General features: G+C 46.3%; 1 protein-coding gene across 1 annotated transcript in view; it reads right to left on the bottom strand.

Moving 5' to 3' along the window:
- Positions 1 to 6,538: 6,538 nt before the first annotated feature.
- SF3B6 (splicing factor 3b subunit 6) overlaps positions 6,539 to 22,423 on the bottom strand; it is a 38,597-nt gene continuing 22,712 nt past the window's right edge. The window contains exons 3-4 of the mRNA XM_078646766.1: positions 20,961 to 21,099; positions 6,539 to 6,863 (exon numbers count right to left, since the gene is read on the bottom strand). Coding sequence (XP_078502892.1) covers positions 6,774 to 6,863; positions 20,961 to 21,099 — 229 coding nt within the window. The 3' untranslated portion in view covers positions 6,539 to 6,773. The remainder of the gene's footprint in view (positions 6,864 to 20,960; positions 21,100 to 22,423) is intronic.

The following is a 22,423-nucleotide window of genomic DNA, read 5'->3' as shown; positions in this document are numbered from 1 at the left end:
GTTGGGGTACACTATTTTTGGGGAACATTGGCGTGAACTGTGATAGTTTGTTGGCCAGATGGCATCCCTCCATGTTATTCAATTGTAGTGCTCCTGCTGAATGGTTAAAAGGGGAATCCATCTATTTTTAGTCTTGGTAGGTCACATCTAAAGACACATTTTAAATCTCTGAACTATTTTTCAGATTTATGCAGTATATTTGTAACGGGCATGCCAAATATAGAATGCAATATTGGGTCTCTGACATATATTATTCTGCAATTGTGGCTGCAATCATTTTTTCCCCTTTTATGGTCTAGTTTTATTTGGCCATATATTGGGTGTATGTCTTAAACTAAGTTGTCAAGTTCGTGGTGCAAGCGTATTGCTTGGTATTTCATGTGTTAGCTGTTAATACTGCTCCCACACACATTAGCGTATCATCAAATGTTGTAACCAAAATATCGTTGCAGTTGATAATATAATACGTGGGCCTGAATCAAGCAGGGAGAGAAGTGCGAGAGAGGGAACAAGAGTGTGGTGGGTGAGCGAGGAGGAAAGAGGCAGGGGAAGTAGGGAGAATGGGATGCAGAGAAGGGAGCCAGCAGAAGCAGACAAGCCTAGAATTGTAAAATAGTCACTCATGCAGATGAATGCAAGCACTAAACTGGGGATAGAAAGAGGAACCCTAATGGCCAATACCATGAATTAAGAGAGAAATACTGCTCTGGGCTAAGCCAAGATATGACGACAAAGTTAAAAGCCAGTGTCTCAAAGAGTCTGGTAAAAAAAAGCCAATGGTTAAAGGGGCAGCCCAAAACCTACTTGTTAAAGTGTATTGTAAGAAAAAAGTCTGGAAAACCAGACATAAAAATTAAAACGTGCATGGAAATGGAAATCTATGACGGACCTAGATTTCCAGAGTACTTTTGTAAATCTGTGCTGCTCTGAAAGCCAGAATTATATATTGCAAAGTTACGAGCTAACAAAAAATTTCTGGCTGACCCAAGCAATGATCTCTTGTGTTACTTTCATTAATGATCAGTGCGATTTCTTTTTGATGCATCGAGCATAATGTCATCGTCATAATCGTTCTGCTTTAACTCTAGAAAAAGTAGCAGTGGGAAAAGCAGACAGACGCGTCATGCCCCATTTTTTTCCCGAGAGTGTAACGATTTGTGCCTCGGTCCACAGTACCAGACAGATGTTTTGGATTATCAATGATATTCATCACCTAAGATACACATACGGACATTTTCTTCCAAACTCCCCAAATATGAGGCACACAGCAGGGAGACTGGTAGCAGGGAGACTGGGGCTGATAAGACGCATCAACAGTGATATGTGGACAGTCTTTTTTCTTTTTACACTACATCGGCCAACAACATTACCTCCTTCAGTTTCTCAGCTCTTCGGAAAGCACAACTTTTTTCACATTCCTACAAACATGAACGAAGTCTGAGAAGTCAGAATAGTCCTATCACTGAAGCTAAACTCCTTCAGAAGAGCAAAAATCAATTTCTCTGATCATTTCATCCTGCCAATGTGTGCCTAGCCTATCCGTTCATCTGCAAAAACCAATCAACTCCTACTGCTGCTACAAGGACCTCTGGCATGCTGCTCAACTTCTGTACATGAGTGGTAGGTACCCTTCTTGGTCACCATCAACACCAACTTAAGTTATAGGTACTGGGTATTAGAAAGATTTGCTTCCATCTTCCCTTCCACAACTTATTCACTTTATTAATGCCCGAAGAACGAGAACATGCTACCCGCCTCAGAGGTTCCTTCCCACAGTACTCTTGCATCCCAAACTGCTCAGTCAACCACAATTTCTTTCACACACAAACACCATGGCGCTTCATTATTCCTCACATTCTTTACTTTACTCCTCTTTCCACTACTGGAGTACTGTTAGACCCGACTTTCATGGTTTTGTTTTTGCTGGCCTACTTCTCTGTGCACTTTACCACTGCTAACTAGTGCTAAAGTGCTTATGCTCTCTCCCTAAAACCTGGTAGAATTGGCTTATACCCAACTGGCATATTTAATTTACTTGTAAGTCCCTATTAAAGAGGCACTACCTGTGCCCAGGGACTGTAATTTAAACATCTCTCAGGCCTGTCATTGCAGCCTGTATGTGCAGTTTTAAACTGACATTTTGACCTGGCAAAAGAAACCTCCTAAAAGGAGCCACTTGAGACTCCGTCCAAGTTGCACATCCGTTTTCACCGAATGAATCCAATCAATCGAATGTAAAATTAAACTTTTTAGGTAATCCACTCCGTTATTTTACTCCATAATTTTTGTTCCTGTTTATCCACAATTTTCTTTAATTCATTATACTCCTTTTGTGTGCTTTTCATACAGACACAGGAGAGTCAAAATGTTTCAGTGACAATTTGAGAACCCAGTGCATTTCGGGAAAGTCCCTTCGTCAGGGGTATCGTGACACGTGTACTTTAAATTTCTGAAAACCTTCATTATCACTTCTTGTCAGAATGTTACCATGCCGTCACTCTGTTCACCGGTGATATGCTCCCACATCTTTAGTTTCTGGTATTAGCTGTTGTGCAACGCTCACAGTCTTCTCTCACTTATGGCGCCAAGTGAGAGAAGGCTGTGAGCGTTGCACAACCGCAAATACCAGAAACTAAAGATGTGGGAGCATATTACCGGTGAACAGAGTGACGGCATGGTAAAATTCTGATGAGAAGTGATAACGAAGGGTTTCAGAAATTTAAAGTACACGTGTCACGATACCCCTGACGAAGGGACTTTCCCGAAATGCATTGGGTTCTCAAATAAATTGTGACACAAACATTTTGACTCTGCTGTGTCTGTATGAAAAGCACACAAAAGAATGAGTATAATGAATTAAAGAAAATTGTGGATAAACATAGGAACAAAAATTATGGAGTAAAATAACGGAGTAAAAGTGGATTACCTAAAAAGAGTCTCAAGTGGCTCCTTTTCGGATGTTCTTAAGATTGCAGCGCAATTGGACAGAGCGTGAAGCAAGTATACAAGCTGAAAACAGATGAAGGCAGCATAAAAATAGAGTATAAATGAGGAATGGTTAAATGATGGTGTGCATCTCACCACCCCTGTCTGTGTTAGTAAAAGAAACCTCCTGCAAGGCCCAAACCTTCATTTTTAATACATATATGTCATCCCTAGGTAGGCCCTGGAATACAGAGTGCACGTTGCAGTGTATTTAAAAAGTTGAACATATACTTTTAAGTTTTTTACATGGTAGTGAAAAACTATTAAATGCATTTTTCACTACTGCAAGGCCAACAACTCCCATAGGATAACATTGGCAATACCATACTACATTAAAAAGTTATAATTTCCAAATGGGAATAGGTACCAATTTCATATATGGTGTCTTTGGATTTGTAATCAAAAATCCTATCTTATGGTATCGTCCGATTTTAAATTACATTTTGAAAATGCCACTTTCAGAAAGCTGGCATTTTCCTGCCTTACGCACACACAAAAGGTGATGGTAGAATGCTTGCAATAAGTCCAACAAATGGCAATAACTTGGGGTAGCACTCCAATCCATCGTTCTTTTGCTCACCATGCCACCTCAGTTTGGACCCAGCCATATGCGAATCATATGGTATACATATTGGACCTCAGATACCAGCTTTTCAGTACACTTCTGGACCTTTCTAGTCTCTGCCAGGAAGGAGAACTGCTGTACTGATGAAAGGATTGCCACTCTCCTGGACTGCTGCCCGGCTGCCTGAGTCGGGAGAAAGGGATTTGGACATGCAAGAGAACCCAAGACTCCCAGATTGACTCCAAGGGCTAGTCTGCTGGCCTCATGTTCAGAGACACAGTGACAGAACAGGCTCCCAACCACCTGAACAGCACCCAGGTCCAACTGGAGTAAGCCTCTGACCCCAAACTGAAGCCCCTCATCTCATGGACCCTTGGTGTGGCCTCAGTAGAGCTGAATTTAAAGTGTTGGGCCCTTCGAAACCTTGGATGGCTCAAAAACGTAGTTGATTGCACTGCCGACCAACCAGACCCATCATGCTACAGCAAAGCCCAGTCACCGGGGCGCCACCACAACGCAACAGCCCGACCGTTCGTATAAACATCATCTTTGAGCTACAGTGACTGCCATCCGCAAAGCTTCCCTGCTCCTTGCGGTCCCCTCCACTGGGATCGGGACTCTTTGTACTGTACTGAGACGGTAACTCTAGAGCGGGACTGACCTAGTTCCTGTATGTGACCTGTGATCCATTGCAGTCGGCCTGAACTTGTGACTTTCTCCTGGTCTCGCACGACTAGAAAGCTGCAAGTGGCGCTTTGGGCTTTTTGTTGCGCCATTTTCACTCAAAACTTTAAAACTGCATATTTCTGGTTCTACTGGTTGGATTTTTCTCGTTTTGGTCTTGATTATGCATTAGATTTTACTCTATGTTTCTAATTTATATGTGGTTTTTCCTTGTCTTTTCAATTTATTACTGTTTGATGTTCAACATAAATACTTTACACATTGCCTCCAAGTTAAGTCTGACTGCACAACGTCAAGCTACCAGAGGGTTGAGCATAGGTTCATTTGGGGTTTGATTGTGCCTCACCCTGACCAGGAATGTAGTTGCTGCTTGAAAAGGATTTCGCCCTTCACCTCCCAACCAGTAAGTCAGTTTCTCACAAGTACACTCTGCGCTCAGCTGTAAGGTGTGTTTCTCAGTACAGAAATACTATTCATGGCGGTCACTAGTATCTCCCAAGTTGAAACCACCCGCACTTCCTTGCATGCTATACAGCTCATATCGCAGTGTTCACCAGCTGCTTCCACATCCTATGCATGTTACGAAAGATCTTCATGTGGTTTCCTCAGAACACCAGAAAAATGTCACGCAAGCACTCATCACCAGCAGGTTGGACTACTGCAACATTCTCTAAACCGGCATCTCCAAACAACTTACACACAGACCCCAGACCATTCAGAACACCTCTGCAAGACTCTTAATAGCTTCACTGGCTTCCCATTCACAAGCACAGCCAATTCAAACGTTTCACGCACACATACGAAGCCATACACAACAGAGGACCAGAATACCTGAACAGCCACATGCACTTTCACAAACCCACAAGACACCTAAGCTCTGCCTCACTCTCACACATTGCCCTGCATCCGCAAAAGTAAAACTGGAGGCTGCTCCTTCTACATCTGACTCAAGGCATTGAACGACCTCCCTCAACACATCAGAACCTCCTCCTCACTTAAGTTGTGCAAAAAGCTGAAGATTTGGCTCTTCGTATAAGCACCTTGGGGACCTCACACTTGAAAAGCACCTGGATACCCTCGGCTGATTAGGGTGTTACACAAATCATTATAATATAACATCTCTACTAGGTTTGTAAATTCTGTAGCCGATTACATGTATTCCATTCTTTGCTGCCTCACCCCCTCCTATACAGATATCCATCACCACTTAATATATGTATGCAAAATGTGAAAGTCTCCGTCTACCAGATTGTAGTCCTATGCTCAACAGTAATGTGTCAGATCTCTCAATCCATAAGGGAGGACAGAGACACAAGGACACTGTTCAGACCGCTGGAGAGGGATTGTACCATCCCCAACACCTAGACAGCGGCATTCTGCCAATGGACGCTGGAACTGAAACAATAAGCAGAACAGTGATTATGGAAGCTCTGTCTCTTAATTAGTGAACTTCACTAACAGATAGCAGGTGACATGAATGTCAGAATATACTATATAAAATCTGCACAACATTTTACGATGGCCTCTCCCATCTCCAAAAAAGAGAGACTATGCCAGTTCGTTTCTGCCAGAATTAGTACAAACTAATGGTGCAGTCAATTGTAGCTAATTTAGGCTGAATAATAACGTCCTTATATTGCTTGACACACACACACACACACACACACACACACACACACACACTCTCTCTCTCTCATACAAGACAAAACTGCTAAAAGTAAGGCCCATCAACTAATATCACTAACTGCTCAATTGAAATTCAAACACATTCAGTTTCTTGCCATTTAGGATAGTCACTAAGATAGAAATGGGACTATTCTGCAAAACAGTGTTTTGAATGCCTTACGTTAATGAAAGCCATCCATTTTAAAAATACCTTTGTTCTAGAAAAGCAAGTACTCTATAAGCATCAAGCTAAGTAACTAAATAACCAATAAAATGTAAAAGGAAGATCTCTATTAAACAAGAAAATACTCAGCAAAGGTTCAAGCATGCTTTTCATCATCACTGTTTTACGAGAATGTAATGCCCCACGGGGACAATAATATAGCTATCTCACCGGCGTACAGCTAACAGATAAGCAGTCAGGCAATTCAGATGCATACCGGAAATTTAGAACGCTAACCCATTAACAAACTGTTGCACAGCATCAATCACTGCAGGGTATATTAATAAAACTAAGGAGGCGAGCCAATTTTGTCCATTCCAGATGCATGGTACCTTGGATAATACTAAAGTCCTCAACTAAGCATATAAATAGCAATCTAACTGAGAAAGGAACACGGTACACAGGAAACACAGCCGTAAATTAGCTTCCATGTTTATTTTCAGAAGTGGTAATGATATTGAAATCAGGGGATAAGCACTGCAAAGGTCACTGAAAAAGTTCAAAGGGGGGATATAAACCAAGTAATAATCAGTTTGAACGGGTATCAACAATATACAGTTGGATCCAGTGATGGAAGATAAATATAATTGGGCCAGAATTGTAAAGCAAGAGTCTTTGTTTGGAAAGAAGCAATACAAGGAATCCAAAATCTCATTTGGGTGGGTCTGTGTTGATGCCATACTTTTCCTTGAGAAGCTTGAGCTGTTCCTCTTTCTTCTTTGTGTCCATTTTTTGAAATGCCTGGAAGAAATAAGTAACAATCATTAAGTACGCCTAAGTGAAAGGGCACAGTGACTGCTATCGAAATGGAAGCACCTACTCTTCTTTTCCTGCATGTACAATACATGACCAGCCATGCTAGTCACGCCAAGCTATTTAATGTTACACAAACCCTGTACATTTAGAGCATATATTTGAATATATAGTATGTGCTTTGTTCAAAATTGTCATCTATTTTTATATATATATATATATATATATATATATATATATATATATATATATATATATATATATATATATATATATAAACACTTCAACTGAACAGATTACTATTGTAACTAATTCAGGCGCTAGAGATGTGCTGTGGTAACGACATGGTATGGTAATGGTCAAAGTCAAACTTTTTTTTCAAGCTAAAAGTTCAAAACAAAATGATTTTCACAATAAATGTTTTTTTAACTATTTGCAGATAAAAAGATCTTTCAAAAGGATGAGCTATATCCTTTGTTACTTTCAGTGCTAGTTGTGAGCGTTCTCACAATACCCTAAAAAAGAGCCCTTTTCTGCTGGGAATCTCATGATATTTGATCCCCTCGGATGATGTTTAGACCACAGTGACATAGCATGGTCACCAAAGTGGGTCTTTGGACCTGTATAAGAAGAATGGCAACCATTTTCTGGCGATTGAAATGGTCTAGTTAAATTCAGAGAATGCAGTGTATGTGATACGAAGTCTGCACAGTACATAATAAAAACACAGGTACTATTTTCTCCAACGTTAAATCATTTTTAAAAAGTGAAATAAGATCATAAATCTTCTTAGAAACAAGAGCTAGGTCTCTGCCTCTGTATGTCATACTTCTTAATCTGAAACGCGGAAACTAGAGCTGGACCTCTCAAAAATACAGCATACTGCGCCAATACCAAAAGGCTTTCACTGGGCATAGTTGACATCAAACATTTCTCTGGAGCACATTTTTGGTTTATATACAAATATGATGGAAATGCAGGTACAGCATGCATAATGCTGCACAGTTATACCTTTCCCACACCTAGATATGATCCATCCGCAACATCAGAGTACAATAAATGCAATAGTGCAGTCAGCTATATGTATTAACCCACTCAACAGCCAAAAATGATACATATGAGAACAGAGTACTTAGTAACAGCTATGTGTGCATGTGAGAGAAAGAAACCAACTCTCCAAAGTAGGAATCAGGCATATCTTACAGAGAAACCACGATTCACAAAAGTCAATTGCTGTGGGTAAATCTGCATTCCTTTGTTGTAAGGCAATCCTACTATACAATACACTGTCACCTCATAGTGGTTATCGTGCTTCAGAATAAGGATTTTTTTTATCTGGCAGATGAGGGTCTCAAAGCGAAACGTTGCACTATCTTTATTATTCTGTAACTGTGTGCATTTGACTTTAATTTCTATTTTCGGTTAAGCTATTTTGAGTCCAATCTAGTCTGTGAGCACAAAAGTAATCAAAAACAGTTTTCACACTGTAACTCTGTATGACCATTATGTAGCTTGAATTTACTGATGATTTATACAGTGAAAACAGGTAATTGCCTGCTTAACACTCCCACCAGTAAGGTATTTGCATTTCAATGGCCTGACTGAGACTATCTTTTTATTTATAGAGATTTCGAAAGACAAGACACTAATTTCAGAACGACCCCATTGCAATGCTGGATATCACAATCGAGGAGCTATTAAATTGTCAATGGTCAGCCTCTGTCTCGACACATTTGCTTCCGAGATACAGAGCCTCTTGTGGACGGATTTACATTTCTGAATTGTTTTGCTTTCTTTGTGAACTTATATTGCACGCACTGTAAAATATGGCACGGTGTCGGACTTCATATTTAAACCAAGTGGTTGCTTACAATGTTCTTTGTTTCCAGTAGGTTTGATGGCTACATGGACTCTATATTCTGCAGTTAAAAGCTTACAGAAGGTGCAAAAAGCTTTTTGGGTTTCGCCTGCCGAAGGCTGCGCTCTGCGCAGCTCTTCAGCGCAGGTGAAATCCTATGTCGTCAATAAGGACTCCTGGAACGTCCCCCGGCTCTCATTGGCTAGCTCCATAAATGGAGGCTAGCCATTGAGTGCCGGATCTGTCCATCAAGGCTGGACCAGATTCGGGGGCGTTCCGGAGATTTTTTCCCAGGGCGGAGTTACGTTTTTTCCCGTTCCCTCCCCTTTCACAGAAAGTCTGCCCATTCCCGCCCCCTCCGTGTGCCTTTCCGCCCCCCCCTCGCTGTCCTGTGCACGTTTCCCGCCGTCCGTCTCCTCTCCCGCCCCCTCCCGCCGTCCGTGTCCACTCCCGCCCCCTCCCGCCGTCCGTGTCCTCTCCCGCCCCCTCCCGCCGTCCGTGTCCTCTCCCGCCCCCTCCCGCCGTCCGTGTCCTCCGTCCGTGTTTTCTCCCGCCCCCTGTGTCATCCCTTTGCCAATGTTGCCGCCCCGCCTCTCCTTTCTCTCCTCAGACTCGCTCCTCCCTCTCAGATAGTTTCTCCCCCCCTCTCCTGTTCCAGGGGCGGGGCGGCAGCTTTCACTCTTGTTCGCCCCCCACCCCCTCCATTTTCACGTCACGAAACTGGGCTCTGGTGAGAGTGGAGCTGAGCCCCGGGGGCCGGAACGATACTGGCGGAATGTGATCCTGGGAACAAGTGCAGGGTGGAAAGCGGGGCAGCCAAACAACTCGGTCTGCGAACAAGTGCAGCGGGGTGGAGTCTATGCCGTCGGCCAGAATCGCACGGAGTGCTGGTGGACGGGGAGTAGTGTCGTCTCTGATCGGGGACAAGCTCGGAGCAGGGGTCTGGTCGGGGACAAGCACGGAGCAGGGGTCTGGTCGGGGACAAGCACGGAGCAGGGGTAAATCACAGGACCAGCACTCGGACAAAGAACAAGCAGACCTAGAGCCAGGATTCTGAGCAGCCGCCGAGCAAGGAGTGACCCCAGGAGCGGGACTACGCCTTCCGAGCCTCGGGAGCACCGGACACGGCGCGGGCAGGCTGAGGACTGTCCAGCAACAGGTACCGCCTGCAGGACCTGCCCCACCCCTAACAGCAGTGAGGGCGGTCGGGGCCGTTGGGGTTGTGCTCCTAAGAATGTTACTGGTGAGTCTGGCGCGTTTCAACTTTATTCACTATCTGTCAGCAGCCTCGCGTGCCTCCTGGGAGCGGGAAGACACGGGGAAGAACGGCCAGCGCTAGGGCGACATCTCTCACGCTGTGGCGTAGCAAGGAGTGTGGTCCCTTTGACTGCTGTTGATGTAGTAAAATGGAGGTTTGTCGGGGTTGAGCGAGCCCCTCGGGCTTTTGGGCTCCGGTGCCACTGCACCTGCTGCACCCCCTGTTCTCGCAGCGATAGCGGTGGGCTGCACTCAGAGTTTCTCTTGCAATGGCATGAGAGTTCGAGGTGGGCTCGGAGGTAGCGGAGCAGGTGTGTTCAGACAGGGTCTTCCATGGGCAGCAGCTTTGGGCGGGCTGGTGGTTGCAGGGTGCTTAAGTAGTCGAGGTGGAGAGGTATCAACCTATAGACCGCAGGTAACAGGCGGGAGATGCAGGGAACTTCCCTCTTAGTTTTGAGGAGGGGACGTGTTCAGAGGACAGCTGGCATGTATTATTCTTCTCTCAGAGTTTAGTGGAGGACGAGAAGTATACAGGACCTTTCCTGATGGTATAGGGAAGAAAGAGAAGTGTTCAAAGGACTGCACTTTGGAGAGCCGAGTAGATGCAGTGGCTGCTCAAAGATAGCGCAGGATGAGAGCTTTTTATGGTCCTTCTCTGACAGAGACTGGGAGGAGGAGCACGATTCTTCCCATTAATACGGCAGAGAAGGAGCATTGTTTAGGGATCATCACTTATGCTGTGGTAGGGATTCGTGGACCTTATCTACTAGAGGAGGAGAGGGGTTCTCTTAGAGCTGTGGGGTGCAGGGGCTTTCGGGCACAGAGATGGCCGAGGAGAGAGAACGGAGATGGTGAAAGAAAAATGCAGGAGGCTTCTCGGTAGAGATTACGAAAGACACCGCAAAAATTCCGTTTTCGCCTCAGTGAGTCGATACATAGACTTTTCATTTTGAATGTTTTCTCTGCAGATTTTCTTTTATCGTAGTTGCCAAGCCGGTTCCCCCAAACACATTTCCCACGCTGTCACTGTGTTGGGAAGCGCCTCTTGTGTCCCAGGGTGTGGCAGCTGCGCTGCCTCTCCTGTGTACCTCAGTTCTCTTTTCAACAACACTGTTGACAGGCTGTGGGAATGCTTTAAACAGCCCAATAATTATCCCAGTAGGCAGATATTTACGTTCTAATCCCCCCCACCCCCTCAAAAGAATAGGAGCAGAAGGTATTTGGTTCTAAACACTGATTGGATAGGCTCAGGACAACTATGTCAAGAACCACCTCCCAGCGTCGTCACTGTACATGGGGATTGGGAGACTTGTATGACAGATGGAAGGTAGGGTGCCCTCGGTAGAGGAAAGTAATAACATTTTGGGAAAAACTGAGATATTACTGCCTTAGAATAACGCATGACATACCTGCAGGGGCGTCAATAACCCTCCTCCCCATAGCAGCTTCAGTGGGGGCGGGTGCCACTGGACAGTTCTGATTAACATGAAACATTAAACTATTTGTTTATAGCTCCCATTCCTACAATGAGGGAGAAGCGCTAGCCTCCAAACAGGAGCTTGTAAATAAATATCACTATAGTGTAAGTGGATAGTATAAATGAACTATGGGGCGGAAGAACAAATGAAACAAAGCATGATAAAAATGGAGGTGTGGATGAGGGAAAGATGAACGGATCGAAAAATTGATAGATTGAGGGATGGATGGTGGCAAGATGGCTGCAGATATGGGTGGATGATAAGATAAAGACAGAGGGATGGAGAAGCGAAAAGACGGTGAATGGAAGGGTGGAAAGGACAAAGATTACGAAAAGAAAATACTGAAAAGGAATGGAGGGCAGTAAGGACGTATCCGAATTCCTTCAAGGGAATGACTACTGGGCTTGCTCATTGCGCTCGTTCACTTAATGCCAATTGCAATGGTTCAATGAGGGGGTAATTTTCATTTTTCAGACTATTCCCATGCCCTCCTGCGTGAGGAAGAGACTTGGTGCCCATCTCGCCTAAACCTCATAGGGAACAACAAGCATTTACAATGCAACGGTTTCGCCTTTGGAAATGTTAAAGCTATTTGCAATGTAAATGACAATGCCAATTATTTATCTGTTTTCAAAACCAACACATAAATACAAATGTTGTCATTTACAATGCCAATAACTCAAACTTTTCCAAAGGCGAAACCGTTGCATTGTAAATGCTTGTTATAGTTGCAATTCTCCTCCCAAAAAAGTGGGCTTTCTACGACAGTCAAATGATCTATAATCACTTCGCTTCCAGTAGGCTGCCGCGTCTGGGACACCTATCCACTGTACACACACAGTAGACGTGTCTCTTCTACACTTCAAGCTACCAACCAGAAACAATACACGAGCTGACATACAATAGCTCAAGCACCCAAACCTATCCTTGTCAACAGAACAACAATCATGAAACTCAGTTGAATGTCAGAATTACTTATACATATATACTTTCTACCAGTTAGAACGTATGTCTCTTAAATTTAGTTTACAAAAATAATATCCCATTGTGTGTAGATTTTCTAGCATTAACTACAATGTGGTGATATTTATGTAGATATTTAAAGACACGGTATTTGTCAGACGATATTCAGATACGCCTGGTTTGACATGACCAACGGCAGACGAGAACCAATCTTTTTCGCTTGCCCCTTGTACACTTTACAAAGTTGCCAAGCAGCCTATGTTTACTTCTTTAAACTGATTCAAGGCGAGCTGTAAAACACATATGTTGGTCACCTTCCACAGGAACCCCCTTGTGTCCTCTTTTAAACATGCGGCTCCCTTAAGGCAGTACCTTTTATCACTGAGATGCTTTAACAGGACGTCAAAATATTGAATAAGCATTATAAACCCAGTCTCAAAACATTATTTCCAGTAATATCTACAGAAAACTTTACTTATACTGTTAAAACCCCAAGCCTAGCTTCATATTTTAGAGACTGAATCGGGCACTGCGGCACTCCACTTAGTTGAGGCTCAGTAACAATACTGGGCATGTCAACATGAACCCGATAGCTGAATCTAGAATACCCAGAGTCATACTTCTACAACAAGGACTCACTTTGCATTTTTTTATACAAGTATGCCATAGCTCCCGTAAGAAGTGTACATCTTTCCTCTTATAGTAACGGTCTTCCCTATTAAGAGTTTGGCTGGTCGCTTTCTTATATGGGCGCTAATTAGATTGAAATAGAAAGAAGGTTTTGTCAGATGAGTTCTTTAACATCGTGGCTACATATTGCTTCATGTTCTTAGACACACAAACTGACCCTGGCATCAAGGAATATAATAATTTTAGATATCAAAGTATGTATTGTGTTATCCAATACCTTGCCCATATACTTTTTTAGTAAAGAGCATATTTTACTCTTGAGGCCTGAAATGTACACTTTTGTGGTATCTAACAATGTGAATGCTTCGAATATGGAAGTCTAAGATGTTCAGACAAAGAAACTCGGGGACAAGGTATCAAGCCGAAAGAGGTAACTGAGAAGAAGTGCGTCTATTTATGGACCTTAAAGAGGAGCAGTAATTGGAGGACGCATCATTAGTGAAAACACAGGCTTCAGTGCTGTGACATAAGGCCAGGCCCGCCAATTTAGATTTCCGCTAAACACCCACAGGCTGTAATAGAACAGGCCAAACAAATTAGCCCAATGTCTGCTGAGCAGCAACCGAGTAACCTCTGAAACCTTAATTTGTATTCCTAATGATATGGGGCAATCTGGTGTCGTTTCTAGAGAACCACTGATTACAGACAGTCAAAAACAGACGACACAAATCAAAGTTAGTTTAAGACTAGGAGCGATTCTAAACCAGTCTGTAGAAAAAGAGCGTGCTCGCTTAGTTTTAACAGTGCTCATGTTTTTTTTTTTTTTTTTTTTTTTTTTTAAACTTTATTGACAGGAAGGATTAGTGGTTAGTCAGTAGCACACAATTTACCGGCAATCGTTACATAATGTGTAAATTATCATTTCTATACTTGACGATCATCTTTCCGGTAGCCCGGACTGCGCTGCCCATGGCCTCTCGAGTTCTACATATACATTAACCGTCCGTTACAGTGTGTAAAGTACAGTTTCCCGATAATCCTTCCCTCATATATCAGTGATGGTAGCACCTCTTTTCCAGCAAAACATTATCAACAACTTCCCAACTAACCCCCCACCCATGAGTCATCTTCGTCCCTTGTTCACCCACATCTCGTAGTATCCTGTGTCTCCATTTGCACTCTGGAATACAGCCAGGTTAGTGCCACTCATGTCTCATTGTCCCGTTAGTAAGGCACCTGCCACGCCTCCACCCAGTTACTCCTCCTCCCCCTCCGAGTCCTCACCTTCTGGTAGGGGTTCACAGATCTCCCCTCTGTACTTGTTCCACGCCTCCCAAACCTTGTTCCACTTCCGTGGCGCTGCTCGAAGCACGTAAACTGCTCTTTCCGTCACCATTAGGATGTCCATGTTTTTGGCCCATCTACTGGCAGTGGGCACGTCTGGCGCTCCCCATTTCTGCGCTATATCCCGCTTAGCCACTGTCATAGCCAATGATGCCCAAATCAGTTCGTATCTACCCAAGTCGTTGGGGTCCCAGATGTTTAAAAGGCATTTGCGTGGTTCAGGTAGTATGGAGAGTTTAAGGGCCTGGGAGATGGAGCGGAGTATCTGTCTCCAGAATTCGCGTATTCGTGAGCCTTCCCATAGTGTGTGTATCAGTGTACCCTCCTCCCCACAGCCTCTCAAACAGAAGGGGTGCGGTGCTCTCTGTATCGTATGCAACAGTGTCCTGGTGTAGTATATGCGGTGTAGGATTTTAAGTTGTACCAATCTGAGCCTACTAGAAATTCCAACCTCCTTCGGGGAGGCCAGCGCCTCATTCCATTCGAATTCGTCTGTCTCACCTAGTTCCCTTTCCCATTTTTCTTTAAGTTTTAGCGTTGGGTCTTTGAGATTATTGAGTAGCTTTTTATAAGTAAGGGAGGTGGCGCTTTGGAGCATGAATTCCGTTAGCAGTCTGTCCTCTAACGGGGAGGAGTCCGGTATAGTGGTGCCTGTAGTGATTGCCTGCAGTAGTGCATGTCTAATTTGGACATATCGAAATGTCTCGGTGGGGCCAAGATTGTACTGTTGTTGTAGGTGCGGAAACGGTATTACTGTGTCATTGTCCCAGAGGTCCCCTACCGTAGAGATGCCAATGGAATCCCATCGCTCAAACCCCTTACAGCCCCTCAGGTTTCCCAGTGCCTTTGTGTCCCACAAGGGGGTCATTTTTGTGATCCGACCTGCCCATCCTAGACGGGCCTGCGCCATGTGCCAGAGGGCCGCCGTGTGTTTGGTCGGGCCAGTCAGGGCCTTCAGTTGTGACTTGTTGTAGAGCACAGACAGCATACAGTCCATCCCAAGTTGCGACCAATCCGCCCGGTAGGCCGGATCGTCTTTCGGGGCGTGAATCCAGTAGTTTATAACTTTGAGTTGGGCAGCCCAATAATATAGTTGAATGTTGGGGAGCGCTATGCCCCCCTCGTACCAGCTTTTTACAAGCTTGTCGTACGCTATACGAGCCGGACCTGTATTCCAGAGCAGGACAGTAACCAGTGCCACAATCTGTTGAAAGTAGCGCGGTGGTACCAGGTGCGGAGTATTTTCGAGGACATAAAGGAGCCTCGGGAGGGCCATCATTTTGTATAATGCCGCCCTTCCCAGTAGGGTCAGGGGCAGGGCCGCCCAATGTTTAACATCTGCTCGTAGGCGATCTATGGGTGGCTTCAGGTTGTGAACAAAGAAATCTGCTTCCCCGCTTGTGATAACAATACCTAAGTATTTGAAAGAGGTCGAAGCCGTAAGTAGCGGACAGTTCCCCTGCAGTCTCGGCGCCGGGCCCTTTAACGTATATAAGGTGGATTTCGACCAATTTAGAGTGTAGCCCGATGCTCGCCCGTGCGTGTCACATAAGTCTAGTAGGGCTGGGATGCCGGTATCAGGTGTGGTCATGTAGATGAGCATGTCGTCCGCGTATAGCGAGACTTTGTCTTCCCACCCCTCCTTCCATTTGATTCCTGTGAACAGGGGCGTGGATCTGATCTGGATGGCCAGAGGTTCGAGCACCAGTGCGAAGAGCAGGGGGGACAGGGGGCAGCCCTGTCTAGTCCCTCTGCCCAGTGGGAAACTCGGCGAAATGTGGCCATTGGCTACTACCTGTGCGACGGGTTTTGTATAAAGCAGCCGTATCCATGCTATGTATTTCGGCCCAAATCCCATACGCTCCAGCACCATGAAAAGATATTCCCACTCAACCAGGTCGAACGCCATTTTAGCGTCGAGAGAGAGAATCACAGCCTGCTCCGTGAGGAGGTGCGCTCGGGCCAGCACTCCGTGTACTCGCCTTAGGTTCATCGCAGTGCTTCGATGGGGCATAAAGCCCGACTGATCAGGGTGGATCAAGGCATGGAGGTGGGGCAGTAGGCGGGTAGCTAGAAGTTTAGCTAGTATCTTGGCCTCGACGTTCAATAACGATATCGGGCGGTACGAGGCACACTCTGTCGGGGGTTTCCCCGGTTTGGGTATCGTTACAATCGTCGCTGTGCGTTGATCGAGCGGCAGCTCTAGTCTGTCCCTGCTTTCTAAGTACATGGCCAGCAGTGGAGCACTGAGGTCTGGGGCCATGGACTTGTACCATTCCACCGGTATCCCGTTAGGGCCCAGTGCTTTACCAGACCGCAGCGCCTGGATCGCCAGCTGGACCTCCTCCTCCGTCGGGTCCAGTTCTAGGACGTCCCTATCTTCTTGTGCAATGCTGGGGATAGTAATGTCTGCAAGAGTTGCCGTTGCCAGTTGTCGTGTGACCCTTCGTTCTGGTGAGTATATTGCCCGATAGTGTCGTGCTAACTCGCAAACTATTTCTTCTGGGTGTACCAGTGTTCGCCCCTCCTCTGTGTGAAGCCTTTGAATACCTCTCGTACCGGTCCCTCTCCTATCCAACCAGGCCAGCATACGACCCGCTTTATCACCCACATCGTAAACCCTATGGCGAGTGTTCGCTATATACCCTTTCTCAGTCGTTTTGAGGTGTGCTAGGTATTGTTGTTGCCGAATCGTGAGGGTGTGTGTCGTGGACGGGGAAGGGTCTGCCATATGTGCATTATTTGCCGTGTCGAGTGCAAGTTCCAAGTCTGTGAGGTCCTTCCGTGAGTCCCGTCTGTGTCCCGTAATCGCTGAAATGGCCGCCCCCCTGAGGACCGTTTTGTATGCCTCCCATAGGGTGGAAGGTGACACCACTGTGCCTGTGTTCTCCGCAAAATACTGCGTTGTCACGAGTTTTAGTTTTTTCCGAATCGTGGGGACTTTTAAAAAATTTGGGTAGATCGGGTAGATTCGGGCCTTTCTTTTCCCCCCGGTGGTAAGCGATAGGATAATAGGAGAATGGTCTGAGATTCCCCTGGGCAGTGTGTCTATTTTGTCTACCATACCCAGCCCCAGTCCCAATGCCAAAAAGTAATCTATACGAGAAAGGCTATTATGTACCGCCGAGTAATAAGTGTATTGTGTGGTTTCGGTGTGCAAGTGTCGCCAGATGTCCGTGAGGCCTAGTGCCTCCACAAAGTCCGACAGCGGTGTAGCATCTCGTGGTCGGGTCCTAGAGGGAAAGGCATCCTTAAGTGGATCCATGATTGCGTTGAAGTCCCCCCCCACAATCGTGTCGCCATCGGGGAGATCAAGAAGGAATTTGCCCAATGCTGGTAGGGCCACAGAGTGTAGGGCTGGGGGAACATATACTGATATTACATTAAGAGCCCTGCCCTCCCACTGTCCATGGACCGCGGCAAAGCGACCCTGGTCATCTGCCACACTGCGGGTTACAATAAAGGGGGAAGACTTTCTCACCAGTATGCCTGTTCCCCTGGAGCCAGTAGTGAAGTCTGCGTGTGCCGCCATTGTGTAGCCACGTCTGTCCAGGGCTTTGCAGGTGGACCCCGTGAGGTGGGTTTCTTGCAGGAGGACTATATCCGGGTTCTGCCGTTTTATGGCCTGCAGGACTAGTCCCCTCTTGATTTTGTCACCCAGGCCCCGGACATTCCATGTCAGCATGCGAAGTGGGGGAACCCCCCCGGCTGCGGAGGAGCCCTCAGCGGGCGTGTGAGTAAGTGGCCTGGCCATTAAGCTGAAGAGGGAGTTTTGCATACAACGTGTGCAGTGGCAGAACCCATGAGTCGATCTGTGTCGCCCTGCATTGGAGACATACAGATGTCGGGGCGATAGTGCAATGTAGGTGTGGAACGATGACTATAAACAAATTGAAACATCCCAACATGTAAACCTCAATCCCATCCCCCCTCCCTGCTACCCTGCTCCACGGACAATTCCCCGCCCGCTTCCCCAACTGTGCAGAGTGCTTTAACCCTCCCCTAAACATCTCACTTGCTCGTGGGGTTGGTGAGTCACCTTCGGGCACCGCCTGTGCCCACCCTACTCAGCCGCGTCCGAATCACGGCACCCGCGGCCCACACAGTCCCGAAAACAATATTGTTCAGTTTCACACTGGAGCCACTTGTCCAGAGTCTAGCGGGTCTCTCTCAAGATCTGATCCTATTTCTTCCTCGCCTCCTTGATGCGGCGGAAGGGAGGACTGACTGGGTGCTGGTCTTTCAGTACGGTGTCGTGGCCGGTCTCGCTGTGGGCGGTGTCGCTGTCCCGCCGGTCTCCAGCCCTCCAGCCATTCCTGAGCCGCCTCTGGCGTGTCAAAGAACCAAGTCTTCCCCTCGGCCACTATCCGTAATTTAGCAGGGAACATCATGGAGTACGGCAATTCCCTATCTCGTAGTGCCTTTTTGACCTCCGTGAAGGACTTGCGTCGCCTGGCCACCTCCGCCGTGTAGTCTGGAAAAAACGCTAAAGTCGCATTTTGAATTCGTACTGGTGGCGAGTTCCTTGCCGCTTGTAGAATTGCGTCTCTGTCTCTGAAATTAAAGAGCCGGGCCAGCACCGGTCTTGGTGCTGCCCCGGTCTTGGGCGGACCCCCCGGGACTCTGTGCGCTCTCTCTACCGAGAAGAAGTGAGATAGGCCTTTGGGCTGGAGTTTGCTCTTAATGAGGTCTTCCACATAGAGGTCCATGGCCCCTTTCCCTTCCGTCTCAGGAAGTCCAAGGATACGTACGTTGTTGCGTCGTGAACGCCCTTCCTGGTCATCCAGCTTGTCATGGAGGAGCTTGTTCATTTTCTGCATCCTTTCCATTGCCACTTGTAGCTCCGATGTGTCCTCCACGAGCGACTTAGTGACCACTTCTACTTGCGAGACCCTCTCCGCCATTTTGTGAAAGTCCGCTCGCAGCAGGGAGACCTCCGAGGAGATGGCGCCTACCGTAGTTTTCACCTCCGAGAGCGTTCTCATGATGTCTTCCAGCGTTATTTTTGTCGTTTTTTCCGCTTCTTGGGCATGCCCTGTGGAGGATCGTCCTGTATTCTGTTGTTGACCCTGGTGCCCATAGGCGAATTTGTCCAATTTAGCTTGCGTAGACCCACTCCTGAGGCCTTTGCCCGTCATGGTGCTGGGGTCTGCGAAAGTCAGTGATAGGCCCTGCGGGATCGTGACCTGCGCGCCGTTCGAAGTCGCCGTTTGTAGGTTACAGCCAGAGAAGTGTGGCTTGGCAGGTGGTGAACGGAGCGGCCCCCTCCGGTGTCTGCGGAAGCCTCCCCGTTCGTCCGCACGGGTGTCGGTGGGCCACTGGGACACTCCGAGTTGCTGTCCCCTATGCACTCTTTTCAGGGCTGGAACGGCCACTGCGCTCCTCACCCCCCCGTCCACAGCTGGCAGTGTTGGCTCCGGGTCCGGGCAGCCGCCCCCCCGGTCACCGAGTTCCTGCCACTGTGTCGGAGCTGCCGGTAGTATGTGGGTCCCAAGGGTCCCCTCTGAGGTCCACAAATGTTGCTGGTATGGCGCTTTCAGCCTAGGGCAAGACTGGGGCGGTAGTATTGTCCCCACCGATGGTGCCCCCCCGTGGTGCTCCGCCGTCCGCTAGGCTCTTGCGCGGCGGGGGGGGGGGGGGGGGGGTTATCTCTAAGGCGTCTGCACCGCCTCGCGCGGCCGAGATTGGGGTCCCACTGACCTTGGTGCTACCCCGGGTCTGCTTGGTGATTGCGGTAGTCCTCGCGCCACTGGATGACGCCGCCGGGGGTGTCAGGCCTGCTCCGGGTTCTCGGGCAGGCACCGGGTGCTTTCACTTTCTTCAGCCGGCTCGGCCGCACTTCCGCCGGGGCCTGGACGTCACTCGAGACCGGTGCTGCACCTCCGGTCCTAGGCCCTGACTTGCCACACGACGTAGATCAGGCTCCGGTGCGCCGATTTCTCCACAAATTGGACCGGTGACACCGCTTGGGTCCCGGACCCGAACGCCGCCGCTTCAGGCGTGCTAGGTGTCGGATTAGTATGACGGATATATCAGAAGGCTACAGTGCCCTCGGGAGCTCTCACTCTAGGCGTCCGCCATGCTTGGCTGGTAGCCACGCCCCCTAACAGTGCTCATGTTTTTAATACTATGAGTATCAATAGAGAATGAAATCCGTAATCTCTCCCCCAAACTCGATCCTTCTGCCCCCAAAAAGGGGCAGCCGAGCACAATCTGAGCAAGAATAAAACAGATGTGTAGAACTCTGAATCCTGCACAGCTGATAGGAAGAAATGTTGGTACACAAATATTGGCGCACATGTCCATGTCTATACCATAAAACTATAAATCTGCTCTTTCTTCAATGGCCAGGGCAGACTTTTCCACTGCATGGCTCCACATGAGTACGTATCAATATAATTAGTATGGAAAACGTCCAACTAAACTAAAATACGAGTGAATCCCACATGGATAGTTTACTAACGTGATAAAAACAAGCCAACGTCTGCTATTAACTAATCAATAAAACAGCAAACCAAGAGGGGCGTGTACAGAACAATTTATGTGTGTACTTACTCTGTTTGCATTGTAGTATAATACAACAAGGTATCTGTTGCAGACATTGAATCCAGAGAGATGGTCACATGCATTTTTAGCATCAAAGATATCCTCGTAGACGACATATGCTGTTCCTCTGGACTCGGGTGTGTTTCCACTGCAAAAAAAGACATTCAAGGTTTCTGATATTGTTTCACTCGTACTAACTTGTAGACTGATACAATGCAATGCAGATTATTAAATCAATGGGTGTACATCCTCTTGACAGAGAGTGCATGCGATCTAATTCAAGCGAATGAGCGCCCTCTTGTGACAGTTTGTTGTGTATTCTCAAACATCCACAAATTCCACACATGCTTTCTAGATAGTATCTTCATCATCAGTCTTCCTGCTTTTTACATCTTCTTCCAAAATGCACTGTGGTGATCGAATTGTAATTCAGCAATTGTTAACTGCTTTCTTTAGAAATTTAATTACATTGTAAAAATAGCTCTCATTTTTCAACTGCAACTAACAAGTGGCGTTGGGCCACATCACGAAAAATACGCTCATGTGTAAAACATAGATGTGCTAACGCCTACACCTCCATGTGTACTAATGCAGAAGCTCTTCTGTGATGAACATGCCAAAACAGAAGTTTGCAGAAATCACCTTTGTTAAGATTAGCATATATGTGCATATATATTATAATTGCTATAAAATAGGAACTACTTGCTAAAATGTGCACTAACATAGAAAAACTGTTTCCAGGAACTTGCATTAGTCCTCCTCAATCAAGTATAATTATGGACATTACGGTGCTCTGGAACATTTTTACAGTACAGAAGCCTCTTGGTTATATGTTTTACATATTTGAAAAACATATCCTGAATGGAAAATTCACAATTTTACCGAATTGAAAAGTACTACTATAAATTAAGTTCTAGGTTAAGAAAAACTTCATAGAAAGTGCACAGATAAAAACATAAAAAGTACTATGCGGGCTGCTAACCAGACAAGTCTGGAGGTGCACAGCCTATGAATTCGCCATATAAATCCTACCAACATCACTGCACATGTGCAGTAGCGCACAACCCCTTTTTTTGCACCAGCGCGCATTATTTATGTAATGGGGCTCTGGTGTTTGCTAGACTCCAAAAAGTTACATTTAGGTACCTTTACTCCATTGCTTGATCCACTGAGAAATGCCTGATCCTCCCTATCATTTTAGCTCCATTTCTATTCTAATATCTTTTTTACTTTGCACCGATTGCGATGATAAAATATTCCTTTGTCAAGTCAAGGTTATGTTTATTTAGATCATAGTTTTTAAACAAGTGCAAAGAAGTAATTACAGATTTAAAATATTCTACAACAGTACAGGTTCCTTTACCGCTCAAATAAAGGATTTCTGCGCCGTAGAGTACTTGTGGAGGTATCATTGCACTGAATGCCTTTAGTAACGGTCTGTGAGGCATATCCCCGCAATCCCGGTTAAAAAA

Source organism: Lissotriton helveticus, chromosome 6 (assembly GCF_964261635.1).
Source record: "Lissotriton helveticus chromosome 6, aLisHel1.1, whole genome shotgun sequence".
In the NCBI taxonomy this organism is placed as follows: Eukaryota; Metazoa; Chordata; class Amphibia; order Caudata; family Salamandridae; genus Lissotriton; species Lissotriton helveticus.
Note: the sequence above shows the minus strand (reverse complement) of the source record. Positions and strands in the feature narration are given on the sequence as shown.